Genomic DNA, 25,000 nt, shown 5'->3' on the forward strand with positions numbered 1-25,000 from the left:
AATTAATGAAACAAAAAGAAAACCCTCGCAAACCGCGAACAGTTCCGGGTATCGGTTCGCGCTGCGATTACCTCCATCACTTTCTCAGCAGTAGGTTCTTGAGTATCGGCTACGTCTCTTCGGTTTGCAGCTGACTCACTAGAGTAGCCGCCGACAGCACAGCCGAATTTTTGCTAGTTACCAGCGTGGAACCGTTCGTACTAACGCCCCCACCACCACCACCACCACCACCGCCTGTTCCATTACCACCGGCTGTAGTGGCGCCACTAGGAGCGGAAATGTTTCCACCTCCTCCACCACTGCCGGTGCTGTTCGCACTGGCCCCATTCGGACTGATCGGTGTTAGTGGGAGCAGATTCTCCTGACCGGTACCGGCAGCATTCATCAGTGTCAGCTTGGGTGATGTTGCCGGCGTCAGAATGCCCAGATTGTCATACTTGCCATTCGGTGAACCGGCTGACGAAGATGATGACGACGACGACGACGAAGACGACGAGGACGACGACGAAGATGACGATGATGAGCTCGAGGACGACGAAGCTAAAATAGAAGGGGTTGAATATGGGTTTAGTAGGCATGGCTCGGTAGGACGTTTTGGTTTTGAGTGCTAGAAAAAAAAAACGATGCATCGAAGCATGCGTGTTTTCGTGTTCAATTTGTAGTTGTCAGTTTGAGTGAAAATTGCTGTTTTCAAACCACTTCATCTACTTGTGTTCAATTTTTGCAAGATTGGAAAAGATCTGAGGTTACGCATTAACTATGAAAAGGTGGCAAAGTTATAACTTTGCCAATAATCGATAGGTTTGGATCATTTGTCCAACAGCCGACTTCAAAAAAAAAAAGCTTCTCTGTATTATGCTAGTACGCAAATCAAAAATTCGTTCGTACAGTAACTCTGACAGTTCAGAAGTGTTCTAATCTCTGTGCAGTGTGTTATTGGACGGTTTGTCTCGGTATTGCTTTGTGCTCGTTCTCAAGGCCACATTTCTAAGTCTGATTGTTCACGCAGCAAAAGTTAAACGAAAGCCAGTGTCACTGGCTTCCTCTCCGGACGGCTAAATGGTGGTCGAATCGACTCCCAAGGCTCTCTTGAACCAAAAAAAATGTCGAGAGCTCTCAACCGGTCCATTTGAGGTCTTTTTTGTCGGCCTAAAACTGAATCGCTGATTTTTTTTACAGATTTCCAAAGATCTGACAGAACGGTTCTCAGTTGTGACTGAAGTATCAAAGGTCCGCTCAGACATCTTTATCTAGTCTAGGCTACTTGTAACCCGTCAGGGTAACAATTTAGCACTGGATGGAAATATATCTGTGCATTGTTTACGTTAGATATGATCGTTCGCTTTTTACGTTAAATTTTTATATTTTCGTTTGTGAATGATTTTGTTAGTTCACATAGGCGTAAAAAAATTTGTTGTACATTTGTATACACGTAACATAGGGTTTAGTTAGGACACTGCTCTCCTCTTGCTGCAATAAGTGTGCTGGTTATGCTACACATACAGATGACAGCTATGCGGCGATGGTTTTTTGGTGGAGTGAAAACGGCGGCCATCGTGAAAAAAACCGAAAGTGACAAACCACGGCGTCCGTAAACAGTGCTGTTTTTCGGGACCGTTTCCCGCCACGTTTAACCGGGTGGTGAAGTGCGCGCGTGCGACAGATAAAAACCCTGTCGAACAGTGCCGGCTCGTGATTCGGGCGCAGTGTGGTATAGTGTGGTGTCGGTTTGCCAAAAACGGTTAGCTAATTGTAAAGGAGTTCTTTCGCTACCCCGGCTAATTAACAAGAAACCGAACACCGACCGTTCTCGTTGTGGAGGATCCGTCGAACGAGACAAGCTCTCCTCCACAGTTAATCGCCAAGGAGAACGAAGCATGGCGGACTCCCCCTGGGAAGATCCCTGCGCGGATCGTTTACGGCGAGTAGATGATCTGGTGATTTATCACCACCGTCGCTAGGGAGGTTCCAATAAAGGAACCAAGCACACCTCCCTAGCTAAGAACCAAGGACCGCTGCCGGAGCAGCAAACGTAAATCGCGAGAACTCGGCCGTTGTTGTACCGGGCGGTCGGAAGAAACCGCCTGTCATATCTGCCACCAGCAGCATCATTGAAGTGTGCAGAACAGAGGAGATCGGAGTAAACAATCACGATAAAATTTAGTTTATTTGTTTTCCCTTTTTTGTTTTGTTTACATACGAAAAGCCGAAATTCCGGTAGACGCACCTAGGCCGCCCCGAAAAGAAGGGTACGCCGGGCGAACAAGAACCCGAGTAGTGGGCAAACCCCTACTTACAAACTAAAAGCAGTCAAACGGTATTGCTTGCTGGGAGCACTTTACACGCGACCATAATGTGAACATTCCAGCGGTAAGGGTAGAAAAAGCAGGTGTCGTCAACGATGAAAGTTTGACAGTACGGACTGTTTTAGAGACCGCTGATTTTAGGCGGTGAAAATACTGGACGTGTTAATCGCGGAAGATGGTTCGAGAACATACCCCCAATCTAATTCTTATCGTGTTATCTTCGCTGGTACCGCTTTACCGAATTACATCCTTTTGCACAAGGTCCGTCTATATTCCATACCGCGGGTCATCAATTGCACGAAGTGTAAACAATTGGGTCACACAGCCACCCATTGTAGCAATAATAAGTGGAAAATGCCGTGCGGTACAGAATGCACAGTAAGGACACAAACTGCACGGGGATAAACTAAAACGCCACCATCCTCAACCAACCTCTATGGTCTCTAGTCTCCTAGCGAGGCTGATGGCTCGCAAGGGGGACCATTTACTAGGGTGCCTGGAAGTCCTAGGATGAGGAGGCATATTATCTCTCCGGGGGGCTCCGAAAATGACATTTCTTGACAGTGCTGCAACCAAATCGAAGCAAGTAGCTCCTGGTCTCCGAGGATTAGGTTTAGAGAGGAGGTTTCCAGCGCTTCCCGGAACATCAAAAATCCCAAATGTTCCTTGGTTTCAATTCGAGGGCGATCGCAGCGTACTGGAATTTTCAAACTCTCGGGCATGCTGGACTGGATAGTAAAAACTTTCAATATTACTATTAAAAGTCTTATGCTAGATTTTCTATCTACAGTAACAACATTTTTGAAGCAGTTGACTTCTTTTCAGCAGATTGTATTCTTCGATGGCTAATCCATCAAATGAGTTGAAGGATTTAATCACTGTTCTACAGTGGAATTGCAGAAATATCATCCCAAAAATCGACTCCTTTAACAAATTTATAAATAGGTTTTCATTGGTGATTGGTGATTACGTGGCTTCTCTTCTGTCGGTTCTCACGGTAAAGAGGGACAAGTCTGTCTCTGCCAGGAGACATGTTGGTATACTTGAGCGATTCGTAGTTATGCTGCATAAGCTCGACTCCTGCCAGCAGAAGACAAAAGATTAGTCCGTAAGATTTTAAGCCATTTGAGTAGTATGGCTCTAGATTTTCAGAACTTTCCCTACTCAGTAAGCTGTAGTGGTCCGTCTCCAACAAAAAAAGCTCTAGCTAATTGAATATCGTTAAAAAGCAAAAAAAAATATAAATAGTTTGAGTTGTGATGCATTTGCATTATGGGAAGCTTGTGAGCGATCTTTGGGATACGGCCCGGCGTATGCGAAACCGAAGTTGTACTAACGAGAGCGTGAAATATTCAAACCGTTTGATATTCGCCTTCGCTAAGAAGATTTGTCCGGATTCTACTCCAGCACAGAAGACTTACCGGACTGCATTCCCTCGCGATACCGCGAACTTTTAATTTGCTCTCTTATCATGCAATAATAAAGCCCCAGGGCGTGACAGAATCAAATTCAACTTGTTGAAAAACCTTCCAGTCACTGTCAAAAGACGTTTGTGGAGTTTAATAGGTTTCTTGAGGGTAACATTGTCCCATGCGATTGGAGACAAATGAGTGTCATTGTCATCCAAAAAACCAGGAAAACCAGCCTCCGATCACAACTCGTATCGACCGATTGCAATGCTGTCATGTAGCTGGAAACAGTCTCGACAGTCGCAGAGAATGTAATGTCGTTTTATCAGTGAGTGAATCGAAGGCCCGCAAACGGTGGATCATTTGTACTTCAAATTTCAAATTGAAACTAGAGAACTGTAACTAGCCGTAGGCCTCTGAGACCCCTTGAGGGTTAAATTCGCTCTGAGAAGCTGCACCAGCATGGTCTTTCAATAACTTTGAACAATTTGTTGCTACATTTGCTGTCTGAAAAGCGTCTGTGCTTCGCACATGGTGATCTATCGATTTAGGTACATGGGTCTTCCCCAAGATTTTGTTCGCCACGTTGGGAGCGGCTCGAAATAGCATCTATTCCAGAACGGACGACTGACGAAGTAATGCTCCCTCACGAGGCTGGTTTTCTGAATGATAATCGCAGGAGAGAGCCATTGCGTAGAGCTCGAATGCGGATATTCCTAGTCTTTCGGTATTCGGAAGATGAACCTAAGCTGTCTTGATTCCATATCCACGATGCCATAAATACTCCAAGATCCTTGGCGTGATAGCTAAACTGAATCGGGTGGCGTTTCCGTGTGACCGAGCATTTACTCGGATTCAAAACCGGTCTAATCCCGTATTTATCGAATAATTTTCATGTCATCGGTGAAATATACGAGACGTCCTTTTAATTTAATATTGATGTCATTAAAATAGAGGAGGAAAATTACTGGGCCGAGGTGGTTTCCTTGCGAGATGTCGGATGTATCACGAAATGGTGCAAACAGTCCTTAAAGCTGATTTAGAGTTGCCTTCCATCGAGGTTCGAACGAAATCAGCGTAGTAGTCCTCGACCGAGTTTGACCAGTCGAAGGCCGCAGTGAATGAAAATAGGTTCCAAACAACCAACTCGAACAGTTTGGATACCCTCGAGAATTATCGTTGTTCGATTTGTTCCCTTTTTATGTACCGAAAACATGTGGGTTGTTTTCCAACAAAAGGGGAAGTATTCGCGTCGCGAGAGATACCTCGTAGACTCGTCAAAGGGGTTCAAGGAGCCCGCTGATGCACTTTTCTACAACAATTGGACCCGGAGAGCTAGGTTCGGTTGACAAAGCCTCCTAAAGATGGAGTAAGATTCGCGACAGCGGTGACTTGTGGTGTAAGGCGCACTTCGGGAAACACCTGGCAGATTTTCTTAGTGTCGGTGCCTGAAATTCCATTTAATGACATACAAGATGATTAGCCGGATTCTTTTCGCTGCTCATTAACATACTTCCAGTACGACCTTGGCTTAGATTTCAGTTGACGCTCGACGTTTTGCTGGTGTCAGAAAAAGGTGTCGTAGTTAGCGTTTTTAAAATCATGGACGATAGAGCTTGTGACGGCTTCCAGGTTCACTCCTAGGTTACCAGCGAGTACAAGATGCAAGAAGTAGTGGTTGTAGTGATGACGCACATTCTAAAGGAGTCGGAGCAATGCAGCAGCACGGAACGTAATCCCGAACGCTGAAAAAGATCCGTTGTTGATTTACAGAAGAGTTGTGCTGCTGTAGCTGACCAGTATACAACTGGCATTGTTGATAATAACATAACAGGTCAGGGACGACGATCTAAGCGATGCAAGAAACGCAGGAAAGATGTACATCGATCGGCCTCGGATCACGCATTCTATCAGGTAAAAAATACCTGTCACACAGATACAGATTACGATTGTCAAGTTTCACTGAAAGCCACACTTGCTCGGAGCTCTCCCACCGGTCATCGTTGATCACTTGTGTTTTTATACCGTGGCGTATGGCAATCAGCACACCACCACCTAATTTCCTATGGTTGTTGACAGAACACTTCTGCCGAACCACGTCTCGATCAAGGCGATGACGCCATAACAGTAGCCCATATTATTATTATTTCCTGATTATACATCATGTTAACATGATTTAATCTGTTCCACAATATTCCGCCACGTCACTCGGTCAGTTGCTCCTTGTCTCCAACCTCTCAGGTGCCCGATACTCGCCAGGTTCTGCTCCACTTGGTCCAGCCACCGGAAACGCTAATGAGTGTGTCAACCTCCTCGAACTCGTCGCCGTCGATCGTAATACTACTGCCCAAGCGTTCCCTATCGCGATCAGTTCCGACAGCCAGCATGTACTTCGTCTGAGACACATTTATCTTCAGTACTACTCGTGCTGGTTCGCGCTTCAGTCGGGTATACAGATCTGCTACCGTCTTCTTGTTTCTACCGATTATGTCCACGTCGTCAGCGAAGTCCGGACCTCGTGAAAATCGTGCCCCGTATGTTGAACCCCGCTCTTCGCATTACACCTTCCAGCGCTATATTGAACAGCAGGCAGGACAACCCATCGCCTTGTCCCCTGCGTGTTTCAAACGGACCCGAGAGGCCGCCCGAAATTTTGACACAACACCTTACACCATCCATCGTAGCCTTAATCAGTCTTGGTAGCTTCCCAGCCGTTCTCGTCCATCATTTTCCATAGCTCTACACGGTCCACCGTGTCATATTCGGCTTTAAAGTCGATGAACAGGTGATGTGTCGGGACCTGATATTCACGGAATTTTTGGAGGATTTGCCGTATAGTAAAGATTTGGTCGTTTGTTGATCTGCCGTTGATGAAACCGGCCTGACAACTCCCGACAAATCCATTTACCAGCGGTGATAGGCGCCGGAACAGAATCTGGGATAGCACTTTGTAAGTGGCATTTGTCACTGTGATCGCTCTGTAGTTTTCACAGTCCAATCTGTCGCCTTTCTTGTATATCGGGGTGATGACCCCTTCCTTCCACTCCTCCGGTAGCTGTTCCCTGTCCCAGATTCTTTCGATTATTCGGTGCATGCATTCCGTCAGTTTCTCCGGACCCACCTTGAAGAGTTTCGCTCCTAGACCATCCTTACCAGCTGCCTTGTTGAATAGCCTCGTTAACCTCATTCATAGTGGGCGCCGCTACATCCCCGTCAGCTGCGACACTGACATAATCGCCCTCCTCGATCGCCCGATTGCCCGCCTGCGCACCATTGAGATGTTCATTGTAGTACTACCTCCACCTTTCGACCACCTCACGTTCATCCGTCAAGATGCCACCTTCCTTGTCTCTACCATTTCGGCCCGCGGCACAAAACCGTTGCGAGAATCATTCAGCTTCTTGAAGAACAGCCGCGTTTCCTGAGAGCGATACAGCAGCTCCATCTCCTCTCTCTCAGACTCTTCCAGGCAGCACTTTTTGTCCTGAAAAAGACGAGTCTGCTGTTTTCGATTCCGTCGATATGACTCACCGTTCTGACGAACATCGTTGCGCGTGCTGCATTCTTCTCGTCCAATATCTCTTGGCACTCGCCATCGAACCAATGGTTCCGTCGACTCCTCTGTACGTATCCCAGGACGCTCTCCGCAGTGCTGCTTATGTCCTGGCCCAGCAGTCCTCAAGGGGAGTATCGATGAGCTCCTCCTCCGGTGGCAGCGCTGCTTCAAGATGCTGCGCGTACGTTGTCGCGACGTTGGTTTCCCTCAGTCGGTCCAGGTTGCACCGCGGCGGGCGCCGGTATCTTACACTGTTCACTACGGATAGTTTTGGACGCAGTTTAACCATCACAAGATAGTGGTCCGAGTCGATAATGTTCGAGAAGTGCCGTCCATCAATCAGAACATGATCAATTTGCGTGTCTGTTTATTGCGTTGATCTCCAGGTGTATCGGTGCAGGAGACGGTGCAGGAAGAAGGTGCTCCTTATGGCCATGTTCTTGGAGGTGGCGAAATCGATTAGTCTTAGGCCGTTCTCGTTCGTCTACTGGTGGGCGCTGAACCTGCCCAACAGTAGCCCATAGTCGCGAGCAAAAAGCTATCCGTTGATGAATTCAAGCCACCAACATTCTAGTAGTAAACCTCGATGTTGTTGTAGGACGGATCAAGTTCAACAGAGAATGAAGTCATGTTACCGTTTTGAACACGTTGGAAACCCCTTTTTGGATCAACGTTTACTGAAGGCTTGCGAGCAAAAAGAGAATAGTTTCAGTGCGGGATGTGAACCTTCGAACCTCTAGGAAGCAGAAGCAGCAAATCCACTGTTCGAAACAAGAAGCTTCAATCTACGTGAAATTCGACCACAAATCCGTTCGAGAAGGGCAAGTATTGAACATCCATTCAAGTCGAAAATTTCGGTAAGAATGCTATCGTCTGGCAAGTTGCCGTTAAGATTTCGCAACCCTTCATTACAACTGCCATAAGGAACAGCGTACCAGCGTTAGCATCGTACACTACGCCTTATGGTATTCGATAATTGATGATTTCATGTAATCCTAACCTGCAATCTTCTTCACTACTCACCAATTTGACTAGATGCTGCCGCGGTGGCGACGACCGCCCCACCGGGGGCGACTGTCGCACTACAATTGTTATTACTATTATTACCATTGGTGGAGGAACATACAGACGACGATGCAGTAACGAGGGACGACGACACAGAAGACGAACAGGACGACGATGACAACGTTGAGGACGTAGAAAGCTGCTGCTGAGCGGTACCGCCGCCAGCAGCAGCAGCAGCGGCAACAGCTACAGCAGCAGCAGCGGCAGCACTGACCGACGGCGATTGCAGCGAACCACTGACCGCATCCACCACCGGATTCTGATGTGTACTTAGCTGATGGTTTTTTAGTCTTTGGGAGGTTTTGTAACTTTTTCCGCAGTGACACTTGAAGCCTTTCCGAACGCGACTGAAACGAGAGATGGCGAAGCTGTTAGTATGTGGTCAGTTTACCGGAGCAAACTATACTTACTTTCCGTCTTTTTTGTGGCCATTCTTCGAGTGATACTTGATGCCATTGACATTCTTGTAGCGCTTCTTACATCCCGGGACGGGGCATGCAAACGGTTTCTCATTGGACGAATTGAGTCCGTTCCCACCGGATGAAGAGTGTCGTCTGCAATAGTTGCGAAAATTTAGTGCTAACAAACTCGAAAGGTTCATGACTAACGTACCTGCTTCCATAGCGCATGATGAATTCCGAACTGAACTCTTCCGTCGTCCAAGAATCGTTACTATCCTCCGACTCGGAGACCATCATATCGTCATCGTCCATTTCACTGCCTGTAATACAAATATGTCCCCTTCTAGACATGTTGACAACGAATAACTATGCACACATTTACCGGTAGGAGTCGTGCTCCGATTCGAGGACGACATACTGTAGCTGTGATGTTTGATGGCAATCTTTCGCTTCATATCAGTTCCAGTCGTTCCGGACGGTGCCAGTTTCCCGTCACCGGTGGCGCTACCCTTTCCGCCGCTGCCAATTGCAACACCCCCGGACAGGGCACCTCCTCCCTGGCTGCTTCCATTGCTACCGAGCAACGATGCCGAGTTGGTGATACTGCCCGGTGTTCCGGGGGGTGTGCTCTGATAACCGGTGCCACCATCGCCAACGCTTCCCCCGCCGGAGGTGACTCCTTTCAAGGAACCGCCGCCAACACCCCCGGCGGTACCGTTCAGGAGGGCGTTCTCCTTCCGCGACGGATCGGTTATGAAGCGGAGCACGTAGCTCAGCGGAAGACAAGTGGATTGAGATTTTTCCTTCTGGCCGAGGATCTGCGAGTCGTAGTCTGGGTGGAATGAGATTATATTAGGAGTTAGGATAAGTTTATATATTGGAACTAAACGTTAATAGACTCGAAGCTCTATAATATCAAAAAACATCAGGAAATTCATTGTTGCTACCAATGTTGGCGCTTACTATGACCTTGGCGTCAATTGACTTTGAATGAATCTACCAATTTTAAAGCAAAATTGGTGATTTTGTAGCCTACTAAGATAGGCCGGAATTGCGAATACTTTGCGAAAAATTGTACAAGCTCGTATTCATTTATAATTTTGGTAACAAAATTTGATGCATGGAAATATTTGCAATTCAGTATTTTTATTTATACGAATTCTATTATTTTACACTTGACCAAAAAAAAGTGATGGATAAGCGTCCCCTTCCCGAGTCCCCACTAGCTTCAATTTAACTTAGTGTTCTAATGCACCGCAATCGACTCGAATTATTACATTGAATGTGCTATGTACACGGGTCGGGATTTACACAAAATTATACTCTCAAGCCGTGGCCTGCGTTTGGCCACAGGCCAATAACATGCTTGCTCGAACAATTGCGGGGAAAGAGGAAACGATATCCAAATTAGAATCGGTAAGCAGCAGGTACATCATGGTATCTGCATCGGTTATCTCGTCCCTCCTTTCCCTAGCCATTCGTGCTTTCTGATGTTGTTTCTCTGCTGCGCTGCGCCTACCGAAACGCTCCACCACCCAACGCCAACCTACACCCATCGCCTCTTCCACCCACTCAGTACATACGTCATAGCATCACTTCTCTACAAACTCGCATCCCAGCTATCTCTCTCTCACTCAATCACTCACACTAGTCCACATTCACTCACCCAGTTCGCCTCTGCACTCATCTCTCAATTTCCAATCGATTAGTCATACTCGGAGTCACTCCTCTCTATTTACATCGCTACAGTAATGCGCAGCAATGCTACCAGATTTGACGATCTTATCATTCATTCATTCACGTCATTTCCATATCAACATTAGAATAGGGCTAATAAGATTTGTAAACAAACTTTTGTTTTGCTGATTTCTCTTAATTTGTTATATTTTCAACCCAAAAGACATTTGAAATTGATTCTACCAAGGGTAAAGATGTTGATTCATGTGTATCTTTCATTAATTTCGACTCGACAGCGGTGTAATGAGCGAAATAAGTTTGTTTACAAAAATCTCATTAGCCCTTTTGAAGAATTGATATTGATTTATTAAAGTTCATTGTTCTCCCTGAAAATTTTAGATCATAATAATTATTCTTTAACGAACTCATCCAGGCAGCGCGGGTAAAATGGAAAACCTTACCCCACCGTCATTCAATATCGGCAACGTTGCCCACGGTTCGATATGCAGTGAGATCATACACCGCAGTCGCGGCTCAACCGACCGCTATCTCAAGCTCTCATCTTCTGTACATATTTATATTACCACTTGTCACTGTGTTTTTGTACTGTACACCACACAGCCCAGAACAAAATCAACACACCTTGCACTCGCGCCACTACACACATCCAAACAAAACTCAAAATGCGATCACATGCACTGGTTCGTGGCTCGGCTACTTTTGGGGCGAAGAGCATGAGTCCCCCCCCCTGATTCTGCCACTCACGGTGGTACACGGAACGCGTATGCGTATTAACCAGGGGACGAGATCACACAAACTCACTCTCGCGTATTATATTTGTTAATAAATGGCCAACACTAATTGGAGTACGGGGCACCCCTAAAAGGCCCCAAAAATATCCGCTTGGGGGCCATTACCCGAACCGTTCCAATCTGCCCCCGGTACTCACCAATATGTGTATCCTCGATGTGCTGTATTAGATCACCCAAGCTCGGAAACGTAATGCCACAACCATTAAACTTGCATATGTTAATTAAAAACACAGCCATATTCCAACTTCTCTCCGCTCTATATAGTACTGTCTCTTTCGCCCGTTTCGGTTCTGGTGGACGGTGTGTGTTTGCTTGCTCACTCACTCCGCTTGTAGAATCCCCTGTCACTCTATACTGTGCCACAGAGCCACTGGACTGCTGCCAATGGCCAAAAACTTGCAGCTCTCCTGCTAGGCCTACTGCACAATACTAGACCTGCCTGCTCTACTGCCACTGACCGAGCTGAGAGCGATGCAGCAGTAGCAGCGGTTCTCGCGCATCAGTGTGTGTGGGTGTGTGTGTGTGTTTATGGCGAAATCAAAGATGGATGACTGCGGAGCCACAGCAGCACACCAATACACACCCAGCTCTCTTTGGGCTGGCTGCTAGCTGCCGTCGCGCGAGTGTCCCGTTCGTTCTCGCGATTCAATGCTTTTAGAATACGTGTAAACTCTACACACAGAGCATAACACAATATGCGTCCCCCGTAGTCGCAGCGGACACGGTACGGGATATTTTTATTTTTATTTACACTGTCCGACCGACGGTGGCGATTCGATGTGAGTGCTTGTTTGAGTGTATGTTGCTATAGTGACGTTCGGGGTAGCGGGAGCTGAAACACGGAAAGAAAAAAAAGTTGCATTAGTGATGTTTTAGTAGATAATGTACGTCTCATCAATATTTTAATATAGTTAAAAGGTTGAATTATTTTAAGTTTCCATGCCAGCTAATTTTTTTTACGTTTTTTAAGTTATTTGAATCTCAATTTAATAATCATGATTCACATCATCCCAAAAAAAAATCTTCAAATTTACCGACCTATCTGGAAACAAATTTGGGCACACAATCGACGACATGAAAACTACAGTAGGTTATAATTGAAAGTAACTTCTTCAATTTTGCAGCTGTCTTCACCAAAATTTTCTTATTCAAGAAATTAATAATTTTTGTGAAAATTAGTTCCACGTTCCATTCTTATTCAACAGTTACAGTAAATCGCGGCTTTTTCGAAAAATGGGTAAAATCGGAAAAATTACCACAGTTACAAAGAAAAAGACCTGGGATAATCTGGTAATGGCAAAAGTCCCCACAAAACTATCTACAATTCTTTGTGAACGCTTAAATCAGTTGTGGCAAGTTCAGCGACTATAAGACCGCATATGTACGAGGAAATCCGTTGCGATTAGAGTTTTGGAGACTCACAGTGCTGTACAAGATTCCATTCTTGAAATTGGATCATTAAGCCATGTGCTGCTATTTGTCTTTTTGGTGCAACTAACGTTAAAGGTAGTTGATTTTTTTTTATTTTTTGTTGTGTGAAAATATGATTTTTTTTTGTGAAATTTAATTATCAGAGTTATTTCTACGATACCGAAGCGATCTCGCGAACCGAAGTTTAATAGAGTAAAAAAGGAATTTGTAATTAAATTAGACTCCTAATTTTTTGTCGCTCCCCTCGCTTGCAAGTATTTTTACCAACATTTGACAGGAGTCTTGAAATTTGTCAGGATGATATTAACAACTATGACGTTGCATGGAAAATCTATCACACTTATGAGAATGGACGGCTAATAATGGACACACACATAGATGCCCTGCTGAATATACCAAGGGTGTCTAGCGAATCTAGTAAAGAATTGCGAAAGTGTTTGCATAAAATACGTTGATACACTTAGGGTAAGGTGGGGCAAATCCGACGTAGTGAATATTTTAGCCTGTAAAATGCTCATTCTACATCGGATCAAGTCGTTTTATATACCGTTTTATAGACCTCTGAGCAACTTTTTATGTATAGCATTTTATTCGCATCTTTAGAAAATTTGGGCATACAAGCGTTTTGAGAAAAAAATCATTTTTGCCCGACCACCTATGTTTTTGGTTGATTTAGTACAGATATTACCCAAATTTTATGGTTGTTCAATGATAAATCGATGATACTGTACATTTCTATTCGAGTATGAACCATTGTGCAAAAAAATAATCATAATAAAAATATTTTTCAAATTGATAAACATTTTCTTAGCAAAAAGAGCGGTCGGATTTACCCCACTATTTAGAGGTCGGATTTACCCCACCGCGTCATTTTTCATTACGACGCGATTAAAAAAATATGAAAAAAGTTGGGCTAAATTCATCTACGAACTTTGTATGACTTAAAGCAAAGAGTTTAAATTCACTTATATTTTTATGCAATCACTTTAACAAGCAGAAATATCTTGAAATCAATGATGCACAAAAATCAAAGTTTTGAAAACACACTTATTGTCGTTTGAGCATCTCAATGTAGACTAATAAAATGCAGTCATGCCACCATTATGATTATTTTTGATGTTCTACCCGACAACACTAATATTAGCTCGCGTAGTGCTTCCAATTTTAGATAACAGAAGGGGTCGGGTTTACCCAACGGTCGGATTTGCCCCAACTTACCCTATAAACTTGAAGTTATCAGTTTGAGTGGTAGAAAGGATCGTTGTCCATGGCCTCACTAAGTGGTTAGATAAGAACACTTGGAAGCTGTGGGAATCTCAGCTGCCGGTAAAAAAAACTATTAACTTTTATTAATATAATGGAATTTTAAAGAAGACGATGCCGTAGCTTCCAAACGATGGAAGGTCATTCAGAGCTGCGGCTACCCCATGTGTGAAAGAAACGTGGTCAAATGAACCAGAAAACAACGCCAGGATATAATTTCGTTCAGACAAGCAAGGTATCCTATTTTGGCTGCAAATGCAACCATACAATCTACAAATGTGATGAGTTCCAGAAGCCTGGGGTGTCTGAACGATATAGCAAAGTGAAACAACCTGATCTCTACTTTGTCTTGTTACGACGGGATAATAGCACTTTTGACTACAAATGGGAGCAGTCTGGCAAAACATGTGATAGAGAGAACACCATAGGCTTCGTAACGACAGGAAACATAAATTCCCGGAGAAGCTTGAACCCACATTCCAACACTCAAATCATCGACATCGTGCTCTAGCAATATTCCACGAGACTGTTGAACAAATATATGCGAATTGTGTCTATTCATCCAAAGTGACGAAACAAGTAGTCTAGTCTGCTGCTGAAGTTGTAGTATGAGGATTGGAGAGTTCAACGTAGGCCTGTAGAGCACTGTTCGGGTTCCGATTCGAATGTGATGACGAAAGAACTTGCGAGAAAACTAAAACTTGGAAAACGTCATAAACGGAATAAATTATGCAAAACTTGCGTGACATTCTCAATACAAAGATTAAATCGCGCGTTAACTCTCTTGGCGCCATACTAGAATTACCTGTTGGAACCAAACTACCTAACTACCGACTAGACTTACATTAGACTGGAGTCCTGTTCTTGGCCCATCCGCACCGGCACAGTACTGGACCCTTCACATACCCGAAGAAATTTGGGTAATTTTTGGTGCAGAGTTGTTTTTTGATCTGCTCAAAATGCGATTTGAAAACACCAACCCAATGTTATTCAACACTTAGCTTGAATGGATTGTCAGCGGATCAGATCATATTGGAAATCAAGAACTATAGAAGCACAACGTTCGTAGGGGCGAATCATAACTTGGCTTAACCTACGGAAATTATTCCAAGAACTGGCTCAACTGGATCTCTGTATTGGCAAGGGAATACAATAGTATTGCTTCCTTCCACGTAGTCCTCGGTTAATTGTCACCTGAACCTGACATACGAAGAAATAACAACATTCCTAGCACTGAGACTATCTTAAACAATCGGCATCTAGTCAGTCTCACAGGATTCGAGCGATATAGAAATGTTGAACCCATCACATTTCTTTCGGCAGTTCGGCACTTAGCATTCAAGAACTATCGTAAGAGAAGATTGGCTGGGTGAGTCGATGGCAGCTTATACAGCTTACGAGGGAGTATTTCTGAAAACGTTGGTCAACTGAACAAATACATAACTTGAAATTTCGCCCGATGTAGCACACCGTAATCACCCAAGTAGGAACGCTGGCGGTGCTAAAGGACGACAATTCTTCATCCCACCAGTGGCGTTAAGACAAATTAATGCCAGTCATCCCCGATCCATTCCGCCGTCTGATCATCCAAGGGAATCGACGGAAGGATTATGATCGCAAAGGCTAATGCACTTTAAATTCCTTTTATTTATAAAACGGAGAATATTCACCGGCAAGAGAGAAGTTTTGATTTTGTATACAAATTTGACAAATGATCTTTCCGAGAAATCTTGTTTATCGGCTTTGAGAAAAAAACAATTTTAAGAACAATGCGTTCAAAGTATACGCAAAAATTTGTAATTTTTTATGTGTATGCGTCTCTCCACGACAGATTTGCAACTAAAATTTCAAACTTCAAATTTTTTTTAGCTAAAAATAATTTACTAGTTTTTTGTCTTGCCTGATTCGACATTTTTTCAAGTTAGAGCTTAACTCATGTAGTTTAGAATATTGGACATTTTTCAATCACTGATAATTCGGAAACTATTCAGTGCATGAGCTTACCAGAACAATTTACGTGCAAATTTTTTGGATCGAATCCTACAACTATAACTTAAAACAAGGCAATTTTACACTAAACGCTGAAATACTCGAATTCCATCTGCCGCTTTTCACGCTCTACCTGCTGTCTCTTTTCAAACAGCTCTCGTTGTACTTCCAGCCGTCGTTTATATAAAACTCTTTCCATCTCCACTTGTTCTTCCTGTCTTTTACGAGATGCCTCTATCTTCTGCAACTCTAACTCCTGGAACGATAATGTGCCTGTTTTCTCGGGCAAACTCTGCAAAACCTCATCCGGAACTGTAGCAGGATTAGCGACTTTTATATTCCCCCGCTTCCTGCTTTATCGTTATCTGCGGCTGGCACAAGTTTGCCACTGTCTTCCGCATTTCCATCATTCGGCTTGCTTTTGCATTCTGGACAGCTCCAAGAAATATCACCTACCTCGCTTCCAACTTCGGCACATCCAAAGTGAAACCATCTTCGGCAACAGTCGCAGGCGACCATTTCATCCTCGGCATGATCCGGCCGGTTGCAGACCGCACCGTTGTAGCCAGTTACCTCGGTGTCGTTTAGGTTAAAAACAGCTTTATTAATTTTTAAGTTTATTCGGATTAATCACAAATCTTTTTTATAGCAGCCGTATTCGCGCAGCTTAAAGCTGCAAGTATTATTTAATCATTAAATATTCAATCATTTAGTTCAGAATATTTCGCTTACATGAATAGTTTCTCTTTTTTCTAATCCTAACTGCTTTCAGCTTTTCCTTCAATCACCGAAATCTGTATAAATTTAATCAAATTGGGTTTTTCTAAATTATATTCTTTTCCTATTTTTTACTTACAGGTACCGATCTGCAACGTACAGGGATACCACGAGGTGAGTCTTTGTACTTATCGTTTCAGAAACCACGGACTCCGTACAGCAAATATAATTCCAATCTAAACGTATCGTTCGCTATATACAGCTATAATTCAACTGCCTCCAAACGCTTTAATTAATATAATTTCAATCCGAAAAACTTTTGAACCATTTTCATCAATTTTTACTTTTTTTACCATCTAACTCTTTCTATGCTCCCTTTTGATTTTTCGTTTCTCCCTTCCCAGCGACCTCAGACATTTCGAATCAAGATAGTGCACCAAACAGGTATGCGCAAAGTGCCCTGCGGTGCTGACAGTGAAAAATTAAAAAAAAAATTTTTTTACATATTTCGAATCTCTAAGATAACAAAAATATGCTCAAGAAAGGATTTACTCGAATTCAACTTGTTTCGTCAGCTAGAGCCCATCATATTACCAACTAATAATTTTCACATAAGGTTGACAAAATCTGGTCAAAAAGCTGATAAAGCGGGTCTTCACTGTATCTCGCAAAATGTTTTGAGGTCCGCTCCAAAATTTTTACACTATCTATTTAAAACGATTGTTAATATTTAACGAAAACACATTTAAAACAATGGTCCCGCTTTTAAAAAAATCAATTTGAAATAATAGCTGAATGGGTGTTATATAAAAATAAAAATTAGGGTAATTTGTCTGATAAGCTCATGCAAAAACGCAACTTTTTATATTTATTTTTTTGTTCATACATTAAGTAGTTTTCGTGTTATCAGTGATTGAATAATGTTCAACTTCAAAAACTCATAATTTAAAGAAAAATCACATTCAGCCAAAACAAAAAAAAATACCTCTTTAGAATGCAAGAAGTTTTTGGAAGGAATTAAATTTTTGTTGTGAATGACCCATATACTTCAATATTGAAAAAAAAAATAATGCATACAATTACTTTCATTGTACATTGACCTACGAGCTGACTTGATCAATTTTAACAATCGACTAAAAGGTTTAGACAGATGTCTAAAATTATTATAACTTATCAACCAAACGACAATAAAATCTCACATAATTAGCCACATTTTGCATTTGGTACGAAGTCTTTATTCTTCAGGTGGTGTGAAATCCGACTGAACGTTTTATCGATTAAGGATCGATTTCTTCACCCTCGCTCAACTTTTAAACCAGGTTTACCAGTACGTTTAAACCTGGCTTAAGCGCTAAGCGAGGGTGAAGAAATCGGCCCTAAGTCTATATAGCAATTTACGATCGACCTATTGTTGAAAATCACCAGAAATATTTTTTTTTATAAATCTTTTCTTTCCGTGCCTCAAATGCAATGACTTACATTCAACGTTGTATGCACCCGTGGGTGCATTCGGATTATGCAACTCGCTTGCGCTGCGGCTCTCACGTCGCGCGCTCCGCAAGGTGACAGCTGTGTAGAGTTCCGTCCTGTGAGTTGCTCAATGTTTACCTTTAAATCCAAGAACTCACGACACTCTCGAATCGTATCGCCAGCTGCAATGTTTGCCTGTGTGCTAACAATGCGTGAGTTCCACTTCGCGATTAGGTAATATTTTGAGTGATGATGGATCTAGGCGATTGCGTTTGTGGGTTTGATTTTGACGATACCGTGCCGCTCACTGAGCAATGCAATGCGCCTGTACCCTCTCTGCCCTGCTATAGTAGCAGTCCCCCTCAGTCAGTGTAGGCAGTCAATGACAGCACAGCCGCAGGCAGTGCATATTTATAAATTTATGGGGATTGCTCTCTGCCTCCCGATGCCCCCTAAAATTTGGCCTACTTGGATCGTTTGGGTTCGGTCACTGATCTTTTCGAGAATCTGTTTTCAGGTGGGTCATACACAGTTACGACTGTAGCAAATAATCGATTTTTTTGTCGAATTTCGCACCCACATCCAATCAATTGCACTGCACCAGCGAGAGTCGTGGGCGTTCACGAAAGGATTGGTTGGGCCCCAGCAGAACAAGCCTTATCGTTCCTGGTGCTGCTGGCTGGCTGCTCCCACAATGGCTGCCTTAAACCACTAAATCTTCATCACATGATGATGATGGCCAATCATTCCGGATCGTAACGGGTGGAGGTCGAGAGACTATTGCAGCACTAATCACACAAAAAAAACAAACAGCCAGCGTACGTGTATCTGCTAGTTTCTAACGGGTATTATTGTTAGTTTAAAGTAGAAAAGCAATCGATTAAACCTTTCCCCCACGGTATAAATATCACAAACCACACTCACACACACTCCGTGAACGCGTACGCGGAGGAAAACAACACGACTCGCGAGACTGCTCCGAGGCCACTATGCTCATCGATCGTTCAAGCGCGCACTCTGCTGCTGCTCTGCTGCTGATGGATGCGACTCATTTGGGTTCCCCCTGATGTTTGTGCGTGGGTGGGTGAGTGACGGCAAGGTTTGTCTGGCGGCTTGATTGTCACACATTGCCCAGTGGTGCATGAGTTGGTTGAACTGACGAGGGGATTTGTTTTTGACACATCAGCGACTTCGTTCCGTCCGTGAGCAGCAGAAAAGAAAAGAGTCACACAATTTTTTTCGCTGCTGTGTGTTTATCGCGAAAGTTTTTAAATCGGTGACGGCAGGATAAAAAAGTGATCAATTTTCATAGGGAATCTGCTGCGGTACAATATTGACCAAACGGTGGGCGGGAGGACAGTATGTTACGGCGATAGATGGTCGAGTGCATCGTCATAGTTTGCACTGGCTGCTGATGGTGAAAAACAGCGAAAAAAAAGAAAGGCTTGAGTGTAAAGAGCAAGAAGAGTAGTAAAAAGGAAATAGTAATCGGGGCAGCAGGCGGATAACAAGGGTATTGGTAATTGGTAGGTGACTACGATTCGGATTGTCAGCAGTCATGGCCCTGCGGAAAGTGAAAGGCAACTTTGAGCGTATGTTCGATAAGAATCTCACGGATCTGGTTCGGGGTATCCGGAACAACAAGGATAACGAGGCGAAGTATATTGCCCAGTGTATGGAGGAGATCAAGCAGGAACTGCGACAGGACAACAGCAACGTAAAGGCGAATGCGGTCGCTAAGTTGACCTACCTTCAGATGTGCGGGTACGACATCAGCTGGGCAGGTTTCAACATTATCGAGGTGATGAGTTCGAATCGTTTCACCTGTAAGCGGATCGGATATTTGGCTGCCAGTCAGTGCTTCCATCCGGACAGCGAGCTGCTGATGCTGACCACCAACATGGTACGGAAGGATCTGAGTTCGACCAATCAGTACGATGCCGGGGTAACGCTGTCCGGGCTGAGTTGTTTCATTTCGACTGATCTGTCCCGGGATCTGGCGAATGACATCATGACTTTGGTATGTGCGGTTCAAATCAAAAAACTAATCGATTTTAATTGAATGTTTTTTTTGTTTTAGATGAGCTCCACTCGACCGTATCTTCGAATGAAAGCTGTACTGATGATGTACAAGGTGTTTCTGAGATACCCGGAAGCACTGCGGCCGGCTTTTCCTAAATTGAAAGAAAAGCTGGAGGATCCGGATCCGGGGGTGCAGTCCGCTGCGGTTAACGTCATCTGTGAACTGGCTCGAAAGAATCCTAAGAATTATCTCTCACTGGCGCCAATATTCTTCAAATTAATGACAACCAGCACCAACAATTGGATGCTGATAAAGATTATCAAATTGGTGAGTTGGCTTTAGTTTAAGTCCTTTATTATTTAAACACATTTTTCTTTCGTGTCACCAAATCCAACCGCCAATGGAAAGTTTGCCAGCTTGACGGCAATCGAACCGGCTCTCGGTAGGAAATTGACGCATCCGTTGATTGAACTGATTTCAAGGTTGCTCTAATGGTTTTTCTTCTCCGACCCGTACTCTTTTGTCTTATCGCTCTAAGTTTAATCGTGTTAGGCCTGAAATGTTTCAACTCGGTACGACCGATTCATTTTCACATTTTTTGTTTGTTTTCTCTCCCATTGCAGTTTGGTGCTTTAACTCCGCTAGAACCTCGATTAGGCAAAAAACTCATTGAACCGTTGACCAATTTAATTCATAGGCAAGTGCTTTATCTCTGTTATTGCTTGATTTTGTTGTTTTTGTTTTAGTAGTTGATCTGTGTAGTACGTAGATGTTGGAAGCTGAAATTCTCGAAATGGAATGAATCAATATGATCAAATCTAATTAAATTAATCGCTTGCCCTGCTCAACAGCACCTCGGCGATGAGCCTGCTGTACGAATGCATCAACACGGTGATCGCGGTTCTGATCAGCATCAGCAGCGGTATGCCGAATCACAGCGCTTCCATCCAACTGTGCGTACAAAAGCTACGCATCCTGATCGAGGACTCGGATCAAAATCGTAAGTCCTGATCCGTATTTTTTACTCCCTTAACCACTAGTTAACTCTTCTTCCATTGCAGTGAAGTACCTCGGTCTGCTGGCAATGTCCAAGATTCTGAAGACGCACCCGAAAAGCGTCCAAACCCACAAAGATCTCATCCTGGCCTGTCTGGACGATAAGGACGAATCGATCCGGCTGCGCGCGTTGGATCTACTGTACGGTATGGTTTCGAAGAAGAATCTGATGGAGATCGTGCGGCGATTGCTGGGACACATGGAACGGGCCGAGGGTTCCGCGTATCGCGACGAGTTACTGTTCAAGGTGATCGAGATCTGCTCGCAGGGCTCGTACCAGTACGTGACCAACTTCGAGTGGTATCTGACGGTGCTGGTCGAGCTGATTCAGCTTGAAACCGGTTCGAAGCACGGAAAGGTGATCGCCACTCAGCTGCTGGATGTTGCGATTCGGGTTCAAGCCGTTCGTACTTTTGCGGTTAATGAAATGTCCAGCCTGCTGGCTAGCTATCCAATTACCGCTCAGAGCAGTACCATGCATGAGGTTCTGTACGCGGCTGCTTGGATTGTCGGGGAGTTTGGAAGCCATCTGGACAATCCGGAAGCGACACTGCGTACGCTGTTGCAACCACGACAAATGCCCGGACACATCCAGGCAGTTTACGTACAGAATGTGATCAAACTGTTTGCGAGTCTGGTGCATGATTGTTTGGAGGAAGATAACCTGGCTGACATCCGGAAGTACTGCGACATGCTGCTGGATGGTCTTCCTGTTTGCTTGAGCTCTGGCGACATCGAAGTTCAGGAGCGGGCCAGCTCTGGCTTCATGATGGTTCAGATGCTCAAAGATCGACTCAACGCTGGCAGTTCGGATATCCTTCCGGATATCGGCGCGGCAGTAGATGAGGCAGAAGTCCTAGGCAAGTCGTCGATCCCATCGGAAGTCGCTGATTTGATTCGAGAAATTCGCGAGCTGTTTGTGGGGGATTTGAACCCGGTAGCCCCGAAAGCGCAACGAAAGGTTCAACTACCGGACGGTTTGGACTTGGACGAGTGGATCAATACTCCGCCACAGGTAAGCAGTGAGTCTAGTGACGAGGAAAAATTCTCCCTCTTTGCTGGTCAGAATAGTGACGATCACGAAGCGAACGGTGATCACAAAAAATACAGGAAGACGGAACAAACACCAGAGGAACTGGAAAAGGTAAGTCGGTCCAGTTCGATTAGCTGATAAGCTCTGAATCGATCCGTTGTTTTAGATTAGAGAAGCACGCCTCATGGAACAGACGAACAACCCCAATTATCTGAAGCCAGCGAAGAAAAACAATTCCGGTGACTATCAGAATGCGGCCGAGAACTACGAAGACATTCCGATTGCCGAAATCGCTTTGGAAGTTCCCCTCCAGATACAATGTAAGTTTATTCCGAGATTTGAGTCATCTTCAACTAATTTAAAATTTTATACTTGATAGCCACTAAACGATCGGATAAGTATCTACTGGAACGACCCAAAGCAGACAAACCGGCCGGCAAAAGCAAGAAAAGTAGCAAGAAATCGAAGCGTCATAAGAAAAGTAGCAAATCAAATTACAGCGAAAGTGATTCCGAGAGTGACGGTGACTAAATAAATTCACATATCAATCATCGAACTGTTAATAAATCAAAAACAATTTCAGAACCTAAACCGCTGCATGTAGTGAACACCGTAGTCGAACTACCGGAAGGTGCAATAATGTCCGACAACGAGGACAAAACGAACGAAGACCCGGACGATCCGCACCGAGCGCTGGACATCGATCTGGACGTGTAAGTATATTAACTGTTTAAATTAGTTATGGAATTTGCGTTTCGACTTCGTCTCATCAGAATCCGACACTAACTTAGTTACCGGACTAAGCTAGTGCCGGTTTGACGCTAGGTTCAAACAACGGAGACACAATTTATGTTCGTGAGCGAACCCCTTGTCAAGTGTGATGTCCTGCAAGAAAAGATGGTTTAAAAAAGATTCTTAATGGAGAAAAAATAGTTTTGTTCTCCACTAAGGAGAAATATAGCATACTCTCGATTTCAACAATCCCATTAACCTTAGCCTTCGATTACAGTCCAGTCGAGTCGAACCGTCCAAAGCGCCCACCACCAAAATCTTCGACCGCCATGTTACTATCGGAACCGGGCAGCTCATCTGTTGTTCCATCAAGCAAACCGAAACGTAATCTCGACACTGACGCCGACGGCGAAGCGTCCCACTCCAGTAGAAAAAACAAACGGAAGGATAAGGAACGCAAACATCACCGGCGTCATCACAGGCGAACGGGCGAGGAAGGAGACGCACCGACGGAACCGACAGTTGACAAAGAACGAGTAAACAAAACATCGTCTCACTCTTCAGTCGGTTCCCATCGGGAGAAACAGTCCAATCTACTCGATCCGCTGGAGGCAGGTGATTCAGAACAGCAGACGGAGAAACGATCAAGTAAGAAGAAAAAACATTCGCAAGCGAAAAACGCCAACGGAGAGGAAACAGTCACGGAGCGATCCGGGGATAAGGTGCATCACAAAAAGAAGAAATCGAAGAAGGAAAAAACCGTCTCGAAAAGTGAGAAAAAAATGAGCGGTTACGAGGAGGCGCTGGGAATCTCCACACCCAGCAAGGAGATCATTTAATAGATACTACTCGCCAGCAAAGGGGTTGACGACTCAAGAACGAACGAAGGAACAAAGTCGGCCTTTTCTGTCCGTCGCTATCCGTTTTCCTATTCCTAACTCAACTACAAGTACTCATTATCGCTATGATTATCAGCTCACAGCTAACTGCAGTTTCCGCTGGAGGAGATTTCCGAACTTTTCCTACTCTAGGCTCTAACCCGTATGTAGATGAACGAGAACGAATTAAAGAAGAAGAAAAAATACTAGAACACAACCAATTTACAAGCTACTATTGGATAGGCTGACTGATCGATTTTACCACGGAACCAGTGGCTGAACAAGTAATCACTCAGCTTTCCTGTTTTGCCTGCGCAATTTTTCCCGGTAGGTAAGCAGCGAGGAAAATCCTAGCGACGTTTTCTAATGCAGCTGACTACGGTTTTACGGTGGGGCGGGGCGAACGCTCTGCGAGGAACAAAGTATGCAACTTACTTATAGGAGATAACTGTTAATTAATCAGTAATTACAGGCAAATGAGCATTATATATTATTACTATTATGAAGCAAAATCGTCAGAAAATATATAATTTATCTTATAAACAGGTGGTAGTATGTTTATTGAGAATGAACCTAAAAGATTTTTTTGTCGTTTCAGTTGTAGCCTTATGTTGTTCTATCCCATTTCTTCGTTGTACGTGTACGTAACATAAGAGAGCGCTTCGGTGTTATCGATTTTTTTTGTTGAATATTACTTTATCTAGCTTTTTCTATCGCACTTCTACCGTGAGTGTTTTATATTGTTTCTTCTTTGTCGATTTCATAAATACTCAAAGCATTGCCAGATTAGCTCAGGGCTGTGGTTTCCGTGTCTACGTCGCCGCCCACAAAGTTGAGATATACGCCGTTGTCACCGATTCGAGTTTGGTATGCGTGCATTACGAGGCTGACTGTTTCAAAGACACCCTGCCCTAGCCAGTTAAGATTTTGAATTGCAAGTGACTGCATTCAGGATCAGTCACTAAGGATGGGACAACATCTTATGTCCATTCAGCCTCCTATCGGGTGATTCGCCAGTTCTGCCTTGCCTATTTACGTCATTTTCGACAATGTTCGTGTGCCTCTTTGCCTTTTTGTACCATGGGTTATGAATTGCACTAAACGATAGCCAAAAGACCAGGTGTGAAAGTATTCCTACTGTGAAGAGTGCTTACATGAGCTGTCGGTATGCATCGTGTACAA

At 44.1% G+C, this 25,000-nt stretch overlaps 2 protein-coding genes across 4 annotated transcripts; one reads left to right on the forward strand and one right to left on the reverse strand.

The window, feature by feature from the left end:
* Window positions 1-6: 6 nt before the first annotated feature.
* On the reverse strand, window positions 7-19,116 carry LOC131691919 (uncharacterized protein DDB_G0271670). Of its 2 annotated transcripts, none has more exons than XM_058978687.1 (7): window positions 19,021-19,116; window positions 11,364-12,058; window positions 9,120-9,569; window positions 8,949-9,057; window positions 8,747-8,890; window positions 8,295-8,683; window positions 7-540 (listed from the first exon to the last, which is right to left on the reverse strand). In XM_058978687.1, the coding sequence occupies exons 2-7, from the start codon at window positions 11,461-11,463 to the stop codon at window positions 110-112; spliced, it is 1,623 nt and encodes a 540-aa protein (XP_058834670.1). In that variant the 5' UTR covers window positions 11,464-12,058; window positions 19,021-19,116; the 3' UTR covers window positions 7-109. The 2 variants fall into 2 exon arrangements, with proteins under 2 accessions (XP_058834670.1, XP_058834663.1); XM_058978680.1 differs by having other exon boundaries at window positions 18,106-19,104.
* A 157-nt stretch (window positions 19,117-19,273) lies between these two features.
* LOC131691890 (AP-3 complex subunit delta) lies at window positions 19,274-24,363 on the forward strand. 2 transcript variants are annotated; one of them, XM_058978609.1, is made up of 9 exons: window positions 19,274-20,116; window positions 20,177-20,446; window positions 20,528-20,601; window positions 20,971-21,119; window positions 21,181-22,319; window positions 22,375-22,528; window positions 22,588-22,731; window positions 22,792-22,921; window positions 23,218-24,363. In XM_058978609.1, exons 1-9 carry the CDS (start codon window positions 19,655-19,657, stop codon window positions 23,777-23,779), a joined length of 3,084 nt encoding a protein of 1,027 aa, XP_058834592.1. In that variant the 5' UTR covers window positions 19,274-19,654; the 3' UTR covers window positions 23,780-24,363. The 2 variants fall into 2 exon arrangements, with proteins under 2 accessions (XP_058834592.1, XP_058834581.1); XM_058978598.1 differs by lacking the exon at window positions 20,528-20,601 and adding an exon at window positions 20,743-20,816.
* Window positions 24,364-25,000: the final 637 nt, after the last annotated feature.

This window comes from Topomyia yanbarensis, chromosome 1 (genome assembly GCF_030247195.1).
Source record: "Topomyia yanbarensis strain Yona2022 chromosome 1, ASM3024719v1, whole genome shotgun sequence".
NCBI classification, from domain to species: Eukaryota; Metazoa; Arthropoda; class Insecta; order Diptera; family Culicidae; genus Topomyia; species Topomyia yanbarensis.